Here is a 15,384-nt window from a genome sequence, read left to right as displayed (position 1 = left end):
GCAATATCACGGCAGGGGACACCAGAAATGGGCTTCACACATTGTACCCATGTCGGGAATCGAACCCGGGTCTTCGGCGTGACGAGCGAACTATGGGTGAAGGACTTGAATAGGTTTTGTTTGGGGATATTTTATGACGGGAGTTGGGTTAGAAGGGTGGATGTAATATGAAGTTCAAGTCAGAAAAGGGCGAAAAATATGTAGGGATTTCCTATAAAGGTTTTGCTCTTTTTTGTTTTATATTAAACTTAAAATAGACTACATTCCTTTTTAGTTTTTTTTGTGTCATTAATTAGAATTGATAGCTCGGCCGGGAGCCTTACAGAACATGTAAGAAAAGAATACTGAACATGGAGAGGAGAACACACCGCAAGTCAACATCCGACCTTTGCCACGTTTCTATTTTGTTCTGCTGTCAATGGACGCCTATTAGATACGTTGGGGGAATATTGCATGTGCAAATGCCGATGGTTCAATCAAGTTATAAGCTCTTCGTAATCGGTATATCCAGACGAAAACGTGACTTTGGAAGAGATCTTATCCAGAAGCTAAGGCCCGCTCCGAATAAAACACGAAAGCGTGGATGACGTCAGACAACTTCCACGACTGGCTGCTTCCCTTTCCCAGACAGTTGCGATCACGTTGCAATATACCCACTCTGTTGTACTGGCTTGACTGCTTATCACAGTAGCATTGATCTGTCGTTGTGTTCACGTCCTTAGGGCGTTCTAACAACGCTGTAGCAGCTTTGTTCTGTTGTGTTCATGTCGGTGATTCGTTGTAGAAGTTTTGTTCTGTTGTGTTCACGTCGGTGATTCGTTGTAAAGGTTTTGTTCTGTTGTGTTCATGTCGGTGATTCGTTGTAGAAGTTTTGTTCTGTTGTGTTCATGTCGGCGATTCGTTGTAAAGGTTTTGTTCTGTTGTGTTCACGTCGGTGATTCGTTGTAGAAGTTTTGTTCTGTTGTGTTCATGTCGGTGATTCGTTGTAGAAGTTTTGTTCTGTTGTGTTCACGTCGGCGATTCGTTGTAAAGGTTTTGTTCTGTTGTGTTCATGTCGGTGATTCGTTGTAGAAGTTTTGTTCTGTTGTGTTCACGTCGGCGATTCGTTGTAAAGGTTTTGTTCTGTTGTGTTCACGTCGGTGATTCGTTGTAGAAGTTTTGTTCTGTTGTGTTCATGTCGGTGATTCGTTGTAGAAGTTTTGTTCTGTTGTGTTCACGTCGGTGAGTCGCTGTAGCAGCTTTGTTCTGTTGTATTCATGTCGGTGATTCGTTGTAGAAGTTTTGTTTTGTTCTTTTCACGTTGGTGAGTCGTAGCAGCGTTGTTTCGTTGTTTTCACGTTGATGAGTCGTTATATAGCAAACGTACTGCTTTAGCATCCTTGTGAGGAATATGGTCACTACATCTCGCAGAGACACCACCAAGCCCCACACTGATTAACTTTAGGTATTTTACGCTGTTATCATTACTACACGTAACGAATATACATGTACAGTCATGTAGCGCTACAGTTACCTGCGAAATTGTTCATACGGCGTAAAGCAGCACTCATTTACTCAATCCCTCTCAAAGCGCTTGAAACAACACAGTGTTAGTTTAACATCTTGTGTGAGTTCATCCATTGTTTTGACAATTGAATGTATTTAGAAATGTGTATCATGAATATAAGACTCATTATTCAAATCTTGGGATTTATTTGTTCATTACCGACCCAATATTTCATACAGTTGCATACAGTTTCATATCAGATTTTTGTCTGTATCGATTGCAAAATCTTCGTCATGATATTTTGAGAAACATTGAACCTGTCCTTTTCATGATAGCAGGATATGTCTGTTTCGTCATCTTGTCCAGGTGTAAGTGCTTGTTGAATTGATGTCTTTACAAAATGTCCTTTTAATGATATCACGAACCTAATATTAAGGCCAGTCTACCAATCGCTACCAATATAAAAAACGATATTCAAAATATCACAATACTTGTTAAACCAACAACAATATGCACTCATTTATTATTAAATATATATTTATAACATGTGCTTGTTGTTTTTTAATTATGATGTTTAACAATATGTATACCTAGCGTGACGTTTCTGTTAATAATGTTTTTAACAAGATATATACAAACATGTGTCACTTTCGGGGCATTAACGCAAAATTGTTGTTGGTTTATCGGCGCTTTGAGCCATATTGTTGTTTTATCAGTTGCATTGTGGGAGGAAAGGCAGTAGTGATGCCGAGAGCATGGGTTTGGCGTGATCACAGCCAGAAACACAATCAAGAAGAACGTGGGATCTATTTTTTTCTGGCACGTGAATTACGACGCTGGAATTACACGACCGGGCGACACGTTCCCCGTGCATATAAGAGCAATCAAAAATATATTTTTTAAATTTAACACAACTCAGGCTGCACATGTAGACGGAGACAACAGAAACGTGCGTTCACTATTCTATCAATATAGCTTTTTAACATGTTTTACGTAGAATTGATCCCTAAATAATAGTGTCAGTGGGGCGAAAAAGAATTTTAGTGAAATAGATTCAAGTTATATATCTTCTTTTACAAAATGTCAAATTGTTACATCCGTTTTTATTGGCCTCCTTCAAGTTCACGTCAGACAAAAAGAGACGGTTCTAATTATATTTGATTTAATACCACATTTGTGAATGTTTGGGTCGACAGATTCACAAATCAAGCAATTATATGTAAAAAGGCCTTGCACTTTTCAACAATTTTTATCTTCTTTCGGGCTCTGTAATTTGTTGTAAAAAGTACGGAAAAGTAAACAAAATAATGAAGTGATTAAATAAATTACCAGATTTTAAAGTGGAAAATTCATTGTGTTATGTTACAAAGGATGCTTAAAAAAATATTATATTTTTGAATAATAATGAAAATTAAATTCGAAGTCTGGGTGATTCGAACACATGTGAATTGAAAGGTCTGACTCGTGAATAATTCGGTAATCTGCACTGAACGCACTCGATACGTCAGCGGGTTTCATGTCACGTTACAAGGAAAAAAAGCGAAAAGCTTGATAATACTCCGCGGCAACCTTATAATGTTAGATTATTTTACAGTACGTGCTAACATTACAGTTGAGGAGATCGGACAAATAACGATAAGACAAGAACCAAAAAGTTTATCGTGAAAGCGTTCGTTTGAGGCCTAGCCATAACACGTGTCGATTTCACCACACATCTCGGCTGTTGCACGAGAGTGACGTAGCGTGGCTTGTTCCAAATATAGAACCGCCACCAGGGGTTTTCCCAGCGATAAGACAAAACCGTTCGGCGAACGTATTTCACCGACAATGCTGACATTGGAGTTTTTTAACAGTTACTTAACAAGGATGGGTTCAGTTCTTGGATTTCCTTTGACAGAGGTACATGTGGGCTTTAACCAAGGACTCCAAGTGCATGGATAACGCGACGACAAAGGCACAACGCAGTAGGCTAACAAAGACTGCGAAACTACCGCCAGCCATTGAGGTCAGCTGACACACAAGTGTTCAATTGCCGCCACAACATGGTGTACGACGGGTTTTGTGGCAACGATCGACTTTGGGTACGGATTTGTTTTAAAACAATGGATGTGTATACTTGTTTCATTTAAACAGTTTAATAGTTTTTATATTTGCGTCGATCGATATATGAAATTTAAGACTTTGTATATGAATTCATGATTGCTTGACAACGATGTTAAGCGTTCAACATGTAGACTAATTTATATGATATTAATAATCTTATTCATATATTACATATACTGCATACTATTATACTACACATTCTGTGGTTTATATATGGTAGTATATGCACGTACTCAATATTTCATTTCAGGAATAGACCCGTGAAGATCCGGGGTAGAATAGGTCTTCAGCAACCCATGCTTGCCGTAGAAGGCGACTATGCTTGTCGTATAAGGCGACTAACGGGATCGGGTGGTCAGGCTCGCTGACTTGGTTGATGCATGTCATCGATCCCAATTGCGTGGATCTATGTTCATGATATCAATCACTGGATTGTCTGGTCCAGACTCGATTTTTTACAGACCGCCGTCATATAGCTGGAATATTGCTGAGTGCGTCGTTAAACAACAAACAAATAAACATTATAGGAATATATTTCATATCACTGAAAATGATAAAAATAGAAACATATGCAATATTGGGGATGTAAAATGTTGTGTTCTTGTATAACTCTAAATGTATAAATGAGGCACACTGCTATATGTGTATCTCGTGTATACATATATTGGCCACATATATAGTAAAACTTCCTGTCCCAGAACATGTATGATTACACATACTTCAAATCAAGAAACCCATGTTCAGGCCGCTCACGGCAATACGCTTGCAACGAGGCATGTGCCACACGTGATGTTTATTGCGTTGTATTGAGGATCTTTGTTTGTGTGATTGCTGTTTAACATCTCGCGCATAATTATTCCAGCTATATGACGAAAAAAAAGTCTACAATTTTTTTATGAAACAAGATCAACTTCCTGTGGATTCACAGGAAATTATTATTCTCTTTTGAACGACCCACAGGGCCACGTATAGCCATACTGTACTGACACACTAACAAAAAGAGTGTCTTTTTTTAGTGTAACCAGTACAGTCAGTAAAGTATGGCTATACGTGGCCCTGTGGAACGACCTTTGTGGGTATAAAAAATGAGTTCAGTCAAATACAGTAAGTACTAGGATTCAGTGGGTAGTAGGATTCACTTGACACAAGAATCTCTTCTAGGATGTCAACCTTTTAACAAATCAGGTTGCTATTTTTTTTCGTGTTAGTCTTTCTTTCTTTCTTTCTTTCTTGTTTGTTTGTTTGTTTGTTTGTTTGTTTGTCTTATTTGTTGTCTAACATACACTCCACATGTCTCATCCAAATTACTGTTATTCCAATCGAACAGTACCTATTCTGTAGCTGATGTCATCATATCTCCGCTAGTATATACTGGTAATGAAAATTGTACTTTTTATGCTACTTTTTGGACATGTTTCTGTCAAATCACAACATCACCACGTCTGTCACTGATATGTATAAGAGACTGTCACGCGATCATCTGAAAGTCTCATAACATGATTGTTAATATACTTGTTTTATGTCCGCACATATGCCACACAGACAGGTCGGGAAATACTGGTTCGGGGTGTGTGTGGGTGTGGGTGTGTGTGCGTGCGTGTGTGTCTGTGTGTGTGTGTGTGTGTGTGCGTGCGTGCGTGCGTGCGTGTGCGTGCGTGTGTGTGTGCGTACGTGCGTGTGCGTGCGTGCGTGCGTGCGTGTGTGTGTGTCCAGACCTCATCTCCTAATTCGGACCTTCGGCCCTCGCTGCAGACGCTCCCCCCACAACAACACGGAGTCCATAGTTGGGTTTTCAAGATGGCTTAGGGTCACTAGGTACACACGTGCTGTTTCATGACCTTGACCTCCAACTTTATCAACAAAACTTCGTAATAATAATTTAGCTAATTAATTTAAACTAAAGAATGATCTATAACAAACTGGCCATGGCCATTTTTGCGAGTAAAAGATAAAGACTTTATCTATAACTCAACTGTAATTTGACCAGCGGCAGAGTATTATACGAACCCCACATACTGAAGAAAATAGAGTATATCATTTTAAATCCCTTGAAACTGTTTTAAAATAAATCGTCCGTCACGTGACCACAGTGTGGGTCAGCACGTGGTTAGTCACTGTTGTCCTTGAGGCCTTGTCATACATACGCCATATGTCACCCCTACTCCAGTACAATCGCTATCTTTGATTGTAATATGTGATAAAAATGTCTGTAAGAGGTTTTCTATTTTGGACATACGTTGAAGAAATCTGAGAAACTGCTTGTTGACAAGCCGAGCATAGGTCATGACATAGTTTGTTTATTTGTTTTGACATAAGAAGATACAAATACCGCTGTGAAAAAGATAAAATATCAAACTGAATTACCGGTGAAACTTGTAAATTCGAAGTACTATCGAGTATGTGTGGATTTTTCCATAGTTCGACACATGCGGAGTGCCGATAACGACTTGCAATTGGTCGGGGTCACAAGTTAACGAGTGTTACATTGTTTTAAGCCTTTTAAGTCGATGACAACGCACAAGCCAAGCAACATGTGAGCTGTATTCGATGGCATTAAACAGGCACTGGAGGTGAAGGTGAAGGCCACGTGTATTAGCCCGGCTACAGGAGTCATGTATGCCGAACTATGACCTGCATTGTACTGCCAAGTATCCATTGTTCGTGTTAAACTTTGAATATCAAACAGAGGTCAATATATGGCAAGTCTGGCTCAATACCAAATCCGCCTACTATGTTGACAAAGCGCTTTAGGCATTAGTTGTGTGGATCAGTCGGTTAGCGCGGGTAGCGCTAATGCACATTATATTTACTGTTGTCACTGCAATATATGTACTGTTGTGAAGGAAGAACCCCGTTATTATTGAGTGAGTGAGTTAGGTTTAACGCCGCTTTTAACAGTATTCCAGTTATATCACAGTGTGTTAGCTTAATGTGGGAGGAAAGCCCGAAGTGATACAGGTCTCAGACCTTTACCACTTCGGTGAAACCCACGAGCACACCCCGTTATTAGGTTGTATGAAGTTGGTGTTATACAGAGAGACAAAGGAAGTGGGGGAGACAGAGAGGGGTGGGAGTGAGGGAGAGAACTGGAGAGAGTGAATGAGACACACATAGGGGGCAATGTATTAACACTCTGTTCACAGTTACACACACATTGGTGTAACTTAATTATAGAGCGAGGGAGCCAAAAAGATCCCCGGCGACGTAACACCAAAAGGGGTTACAAGATGGTACCGGACTGGCAATTTATTGGACTTGCTAGTCCTGCTGTTTGGCTAGTATTTAGCAGAATTTTTAACACTTGCAACAGACGATTGTATGGGCTGTGAAATGGACGAGGACGAGTCTTAGCAAGGATCATATGCGGGGATCGTAATCGGGGATCGTAATCAGGGATGGTAATAAAGGATCGTAATCAGGGATCATAATCAGGTGATCGTAATCAGCGGGATCGTAATCAAGAATCATAATCAGGGATCGTAATCAAAGATCATAATCAGGGATCATAATCAGGTGATCGTAATCATGGATCGTAATCAAGGATCATAATCAGCGGGATCGTAATCAAAGATCATAATCAGGTGATCGTAATCAGGGATCGTAATCAAGGATCATACACAGCGGGATCGTAATCAAAGATTGTAATCAGGTGATCGTAGTCAGGATCGTAATCAAGGATCATAATCAGCGGGATCGAAATCAAAGATCGTAATCAGGGATCGTAATCATATGATCGTAATCAGATGATCGTAATCAGGTGATATGTAATCAAGGATCATTATCAGGGATCGAAATCAAAGATCGTAATCAGGGATCACAGTCATATGATCGTAATCAGATGATCGTGATCAGGTGATCGTAATCAAGGATCGTTATCAGGGATCGTAATCAGCGGGATCGTATTCAGGTGATCGTAATCAAGGATCGTATTCAAGGACCAACTTGCATTCAACCCAGGACAGAGCGAATCATGACCTTTAAGTCACGAAATGATATAGGTTATGTGAAGGACATTGTACCTATTCGTAACTAAAGTTTCACAAACTCAATTCAGAAGGGACAGCTACGTATAGTCACAAGAGATATAAATACATCGGGAAGTTCGTCATGTAAGGAAATGATTCTGAGCGGAATAACGCCCAGCACCTCATTACAATAACGCCACAGTAAATTAACGCAAAGGTCAAGTACCGTGTAATATATCACGTTAAAAGTGCCGAGTTCACACATGTTATAACCACTAATTGTGAGTGCGTATAGTTTTACGCCCCGTTTAGCAACATTCCAGCAAAATCACTGCAGGGGACACCAGAAATGGGCTTCACACATTGTACCATGTGACGAATCGAACCTGGGTCTTCGACGTGACGAGCGTAACCTAGCGCCCCACACACCCAATACAATATGGCTGACCCTAAGATATACCCGAGGCGAAATTAAAACAGAAACTGAATAAGAAAGATTAAATAGAGAACAAATGGAAGCGCAGTGTTTTGTTTGTTATTTAGCGACGCACTCATTTTCATGATAGCGGTCTGTAAATAATCGAGTCTGCCCCAGACAATCCAGTGATTGTTATCATGAGCATCGACCAACGCCATTGGGATACGATGACAAGCATCAACGAAGTCAGCGAGCCCGACCGCCCGATCCCGTTAGTCGCCCCTTACGACAAGCATAGTCGCCTTGTCGGCAAGCATCGATTGTTTACAGGTCGCCGTCAAATAGCTGTACTATTGTTGAGTTGCGTTAAAAAAAAAAAACGTTTAACCTACAACAAGCAGTTCACTGTGAGATGACAACAGCGTGCGGTATTGTCCCGTATGTTGTAACAGTTGTTAAGAACATACGGTGTGAGTGAGTGAGTTGGGTTTAACGCTGCTTTAAACAGCATTCAACAGCCGGCCGGGGAAGATTCCGGGGTAGAATAGGTCATCAGCAACCCATGCTTGCCGTAAAAGGTGACTATGCTTGTCGTAAGAGGCGACTAACGGGATCAGGTAGTCAGGCTCGCTGACTTGGTTGATGCATGTCAATGATCCCAATTGCGTGGATCGATGCTCATGATATCAATCACTGGATTATCTGGCCCAGACTCGATTATTTACGGACCGCCGTCATATAGCTGGGATGTTGCTGAGTGCGGCGTTAAACAACAACTAGTAATCAAACAATTGGTTGTCTACATTCGCATAAACGTGCATATGATCGGGAGTGTATACATGGATAGACTATTCTTACACCTTCCTTGATATTGCACGGCGGCCATAGCTTAAGGCCAACGCCTCGGCTAATTATCAGTGCGTTTTGAGCATGATTTATTGTCTGGATTTAGTCCATTATGATTATGTATACTATAAGAGTGAGTTTGTTTTACGCCGGTTTCACCAACATAACAGTAACATCACATCCTCAGAAAATATAAGAGCATACTGTCGTGACATTTATGAACTTGAGTGAGTGAGTGTGGTTTTACGCCGCTTTTAGCAATATTCAAGCCATATAACAGCGGGGCTTCACACATTGTACCTATGTGGGGAATCGAATCCGGGTCTTCGGCGTGACAAGCAAACGCTTTAACCATTATGCTAGCCCACCTCCCCTCCATGAATAGAGAGAACAGCGCACGAGGAAATGGATTAAGAAACAGAAATACTAGTCACCCATCCCAGGTCTACTCGTTAGCAAGGTAGGAGTAATTACCACAGATATGATACTGGTGGGCAAGCCTGCTTAATCCGGTAATTCCATGATTCGAACCATTTTCAGAGGATCCTGGCATGGCAAAGGGAGACAACTTCGACAGCGAATGCTATGAGAGAAAGTTCGTTTTAAACTTATCCTGTTTCGTAATGCTTCATGTTGAAATATTGTGTTGTCTTGCAGGATCTGGACTTGTTAACCAACAACACTTGGCCTGAGTTCACGCCATGTTTCCAGACTACGGTACTGACGTGGGTGCCGTGTGGGTGGCTGTGGGCCACCCTCCCTGTCTTCCTGCACTACCTTCACCACATACGCCAGCACTACCCCCTGTCAAAACTCTGCATCGCCAAAATAGTGAGTTCAGAAAAAAACTTCAAGTTCTGTTTGTTTGTTTATTTGTTTAACGCTGTGGTCTTACCTACTGACATGGTTGATGCATGTCATCGCATCCCAATTGTGTAGATCGATTCTCATGATGTAAATCACTGGATTGTCAGGTCCAGAGTCGATTATTTACAGACCGCCGTCATGTAGTTGGAATATTAACAACAAACAGAATATGTAAGGCCTTGGTCCTATTGGACTGAGACGATCCGAATGTCATTATACGTGACTGCTTTTTTCAGCAATCGGTTAATTTACACTTGAGTAAACCCTCCCATTACAACACGTATTTGTGTATGACTCACACAGCATGCTCGTGACTGACATGGACTAGATGCCGTTATCAGATGCCGTTTTGTGTTCTCGACACATGGCCTAATTATAACGGTATCATGTTAAGCCTATAAAACTAGCATTGAGTAAGGAAGATAAAATCTTGTAATAAATATACAACATTTATTATTTAAAACAGTTGAATAAAAAAAAATGTTGCTACCATCTGGCAGACAACAGTATCAAGCTATCAACTTGACAGTTTTCTAATTTCATAATATTAATAAATAACAACGTATCAGTATAAATATTGAAATTGTCTCTCTATGCCCATCATTCTCAATGAGCTTGTCTAGCAATTAACGCGTTCGCGCCCGGCTGAAAACCCGGGTTCGATTCCCCACATGGGCGCAATGAATGAAGCCCATTTCGAATGCCCTTCTTTATTATGTGGCTGGAATGTTGCTAAAAGCTGCGTGAACAGCAATGAACTCACTCATGTCATCCCCTTTACACTGTAAGGCAAAACTTTATTACCGTGTTCTGAAGTCACATTGCGAATAGTTCGCGAAGTCTCCGCGAATCAATCGCGAATGATCCGCGGATTATAGCTTGTTTAACTTGTTATGAGTAGTATATATATGCTACAGTGTGATTGGATTGCAGGCATCTCCTTCTTTTGCATGAATATGATCAGAGTATATTGAGTATCTTTTCCTATACCCATCTACATGTATATGTATATGCACTTACGTGTGATGGTACTATTATGACTGCCGCTGACATTGGTGTTATTACATGTACATGATATATGTACCTTGGTGAAGCACACGTAAGGTGGGACCCTTCTACTCAGTGTGACTACACAGTCGATAACCACATCAAGTGCATTTCTCTCCCATAGTCATATACGCATTTGCATCGGACACATATTCTTCAATTTGAAAAAAAAACATAGAACCAAATATTAACGATGGATCTTTCTGTGTGTATCATGTGTGATACAACAATCGAACGTGTACAACATACGTTTGTTGTTTGTTTAACGCCACACTCAGCAATATTCCAGCTTCTATTACGGCGGTCTGAAAATAATCAAGTTTCGACCAGACAATGCAGTGATTGACATCATGAGCATCAATTTACGCGATTGGGATACGATGACATGTAACGAAGTCAGCGTACCTGGGCACCCGATCCTGATAGTCGCCTCTTACGACAAGCACAGTCGCCTTTAACGGCATGGGTTGCTAATCTAACCCGGATCTTCACGTGTACGTTGTACATGTACTGTATAGGATGTTATATTTAGACAGGTAAGAAAACTGTTAGTTTGTAATGAGTTATTTGTTATGAACATGTTGTTTCATGTAGTACAGCGACGCCGGAATACCATCAAAGGCATGCGTAGTATCCGTGTATCTACGCAGGAATACCAGAAAGGGCATACGAGGTCCCTGTGTGTCTACGCAGAAATACCATAAAGGACATGCGTGGTCCCCGTGTATCTACGCAGGAATACCATAAAGGGCATGCGTAGTCCCCGTGTATCTACGCAGGAATACCATATAGGGCATGCGTAGTCCCCGTGTATCTACGCAGGAATACCATCAAGGGTGTGCGTGGTCCCCGTGTATCTACGCAGGAATACCATAAAGGGTATGCGTGGTCCCCGTGTATCTACGCAGGAATACCATAAAGGGTATGCGTAGTCCCCGTGTATCTACGCAGGAATACCATAAAGGGCATGCGTGGTCCCCGTGTATCTACGCAAGAATACCATAAAGGGTATGCGTAGTCCCTGTGTGTCTACGCAGGAATACCATAAAAGGTATGCATAGTCCCCGTGTATCTACGCAGAAATACCTTAATGGCATGCGTAGTCACCGTGTATCTACGCAGGAATACCACCAAGGGCATGCGTAGTCCCCATGTATCTACGCAGGAATACCATAAAGGATATGCGTAGTCCCCTTGTATCTACGCAGGAATACCATAAAGGGCATGCGTGGTCCCGTATATCTACGCAGGAATACCATAAAGGGCATGCGTGGTCCCTGTGTGTCTACGCAGAAATACCATAAAGGACATGCATGGTCCCCGTGTATCTACGCAGGAATACCATAGAGGGCATGCGTAGTCCCTGTGTATCTAAGCAGGAATACCATAAAGGGCATGCGTGGTCCCCGTGTATCTACGCAGGAATACCATAAAGGGTATGCGTGGTCCCCGTATATCTACGCAGGAATACAATAAAGGGTATGCGTAGTCCCCGTGTATCTACGCAGGAATACCATAAAGGGCATGCGTAGTCCCCGTGTATCTACGCAGGAATACCATAAAAGGTATGCGTGGTCCCCATATATCTACGCAGGAATACCATAAAGGGTATGCGTGGTCCCCGTGTATCTACGCAGGAATACCATAAAGGGTATGCGTAGTCCCCGTGTATCTACGCAGGAATACCATAAAGGGCATGCGTAGTCCCCGTATATGTACGCAGGAATACCATAAAAGGTATGCGTAATTTCCCTTCTAAATTGATATAGATAAGATGAAAAAATGTTTTATTGATAATGCAAAGGGTCATCTCCCTTCGCGTTTTGATATTCGTTAAGTTTGTTTAATGCTGGAAGTAGGGGAGGGGTGAGGAGAATAATATTGGCCTTAGCAGGAAGAATGATTTGCATGAAACAATTCATTGTTCTGTGCGAAACCAAGCAGCCAAAAGAATACACGTCTCAGATGATTTTTTCATAGTTTTGATTTTCAATTGTCAATATCTGAGTGAGCTCAATTATATATACAAAATGAACTGTACGTACAGGCGATTAGTCAGCACTCAAAGAACACTGCTGCATGGTCATAAGTTTTCAAATATATCCTGGTTTAAGACCTTTAAACATTTAAAGAAAACGACTTCGTAAAATACTCAACTGCTGAATCTTAGATATCTTATCTTTGGAAAATCAATAAATCTGCATTTTTTTGGCCCAAATGTGCAACATTTCAGACATGGTAGATTTATTTCTTACCCAAGTCTTCATTGAAACAATATATTTTTTACACAGAACTTCCCAGCCATAGAGTAACAAACATATTTTACATATTTTAAAAACTGCTGCAGGAATGAGTGATGATTAAAAAGCCATAATAATTGCGTTTAACAAGAATTCTTTCAATTTTCAGTTACATACACGTATACCTGATTCGTTATATGCGATTGTGTTACCATAATATTACCTTTATCGCCAACTGTTTGGCACACGCCACAAACTAGTTTGTAAACTGTTTTTGCAATATTCACACACGCAAACTTATGTATGCAAACATAAACTGCCATGTCAATATATATTTGTTTCTCAAGGCACACTCTTGCCTAAATTGCTCCCGCCCCTATCTGTTTCAGCGCTGTTTCGAAACTATCATTTTAATCAATACGAAAAAGATTTTAACCGGATACCAACTCTTTGTCACCGCATGTCATTCATAATATGTCAGATTCGCAGGGGTATCTGGGCGTGGCCACCACGACCTCGGTACCCGGCTAGATACCCAATGAGGGCATTCACGGGCGTTGTCAATGTTTTCGACAAGGAATATCCATTTCAATTTCTGTCTCAAGCATCATAATTGTGAGAGGATAGTTCTAAACGTCAGAGCCAGAAGATTATCTGCCGAAACAGATTCCATTGGGCGTGAAAGCAAATAGTGATATAAACCACATGAATGGATCGCTGAACATCAGTGATGACACCAGGTGTTCACGAAAAGTGTAAGTGTGCAATGTACTCCTGGCAGCACCAGCCACTCACAGAATCTGTTGGAAAAAGTAAGTTATTGCCCAACGCCGCAACCAGCAACACTCCTCTTTGTTTGTTTGTGCAGCAGACAGTATTCCAGATACGCCACGGCGGTCTTTAAATAATCTGAGCCAGGCCAACCAAACACGGAAAGAATGAGTGACGAACTACACTATCGTGTGCTTTAAAATCATGAATTTTTTTAAATCATCTTACTCCAGTGTCGGTTTTGTTTAAGCTGAGGTGATAGGCACACTAATCCCCGCATGAAGCGGGGAAAATAGTGTATTTACTAATGCTGTCGTTATTAGTTCGTGTGGATGGATGGATTGACGGACGGATTGATAGACGGATGAATAGATGGATGGATGGATGGGTGGGTACATGTATGTATATACCGGGTATGTGTTACAGGTGGTCCAGGTGGTGTTAGTGGGACTGGCAGTGGCTGAAGTGGTATCAGGACAACTGGAGCCGTACAGCATATCAAAGACTCCGGCCTTTTATACGACAGCTGCTGTGCGGCTGGCTACACTGGTAGGTACACACGGCTCCATCACTCCATTGCTCCATCACTGCAATGTTCCATCGCTTCATCATTCCATTGTTCCACTGCTCCATCGTTCTATCACTCAATTGTTCCATCGTCCTATCTCTCCATTGTTCCATCGCTCCGTCGTTCTATCACTCAATTGTTCCATCGCTCCATCGTCCTATCACTCCATCGTACCATCGCTCCATCGTTCTATGACTCCATTGTTGCATCGTTCCATCGTTCTATCACTCAATTGTTCCATCGCTCCATTGTTCCATCACTCCATCGTTCCATCGCTCCATCATTTTATAACTCCATTGTTCCATCGCTCCATCATTCTATAACTCCATTGTTCTATCGCTCCATTGTTCTATCACACCATCATTCCATCGCTCCATCATCCTATAACTCCATTGTTCCATCGCTCCTTTGTTCCATCTCTCCATCGTTCCATCGCTCCATCATTTTATAACTCCATTGTTCCATCGCTCCATCATTCTATAACTCCATTGTTCCATCGCTCCATTGTTCTATCACTCCATTGTTCCATCGCTCATCACTCTATTGTTCCATCGTTCCATCGCTCCATCATTCTATAACTCCATTGTTCTATCACTCCATTGTTCCATCGCTCCATCACTCTATTGTTCCATCGCTCCATCATTCTATAACTCCATTGTTCCATCGCTTCATTGTTCCATCGCTCCATCATTCTACAACTCCATTGTTCCATCGCTCCATCGTTCTATCACATCATCGTTCCATCGCTCCATCATTCTATAATTCCATTGTTCCATCACTCCATTGTTCCATCACTCCATCGTTCCATCGCTCCATCATTTATAACTCCATTGTTCCATCGCTCCATTATTCTATAACTCCATTGTTCCATCGCTCCATTGTTCCATCACTCCATTGTTCCATCGCTCCATCATTTTATAACTCCATTGTTCCATCGCTCCATCACTCTATTGTTCCATCGTTCCATCGCTCCATCATTCTATAACTCCATTGTTCCATCGCTCAATTGTTCCATCGCTCCATCATTCTATAACTCCATTGTTCCATCGCTCCATCGTTCTATCACACCATCG

At 41.4% G+C, this 15,384-nt stretch overlaps 1 protein-coding gene across 1 annotated transcript in view; it reads left to right on the top strand.

The window, feature by feature from the left end:
• The first annotated feature begins 3,265 nt into the window (after positions 1-3,265).
• LOC139458366 (multidrug resistance-associated protein 1-like) overlaps positions 3,266-15,384 on the top strand; it is a 49,979-nt gene continuing 37,860 nt past the window's right edge. Inside the window, exons 1-3 of the mRNA XM_071239775.1 lie at positions 3,266-3,567; positions 9,476-9,649; positions 14,170-14,292. Of these exons, the coding sequence (XP_071095876.1) occupies positions 3,529-3,567; positions 9,476-9,649; positions 14,170-14,292 (336 nt within the window). The 5' untranslated portion in view covers positions 3,266-3,528. The remainder of the gene's footprint in view (positions 3,568-9,475; positions 9,650-14,169; positions 14,293-15,384) is intronic.

Source organism: Haliotis cracherodii, unplaced genomic scaffold, assembly GCF_022045235.1.
Source record: "Haliotis cracherodii isolate W230 unplaced genomic scaffold, xgHalCrac1.p SCAF_12, whole genome shotgun sequence".
In the NCBI taxonomy this organism is placed as follows: domain Eukaryota; kingdom Metazoa; phylum Mollusca; class Gastropoda; order Lepetellida; family Haliotidae; genus Haliotis; species Haliotis cracherodii.
Note: the sequence above shows the minus strand (reverse complement) of the source record. Positions and strands in the feature narration are given on the sequence as shown.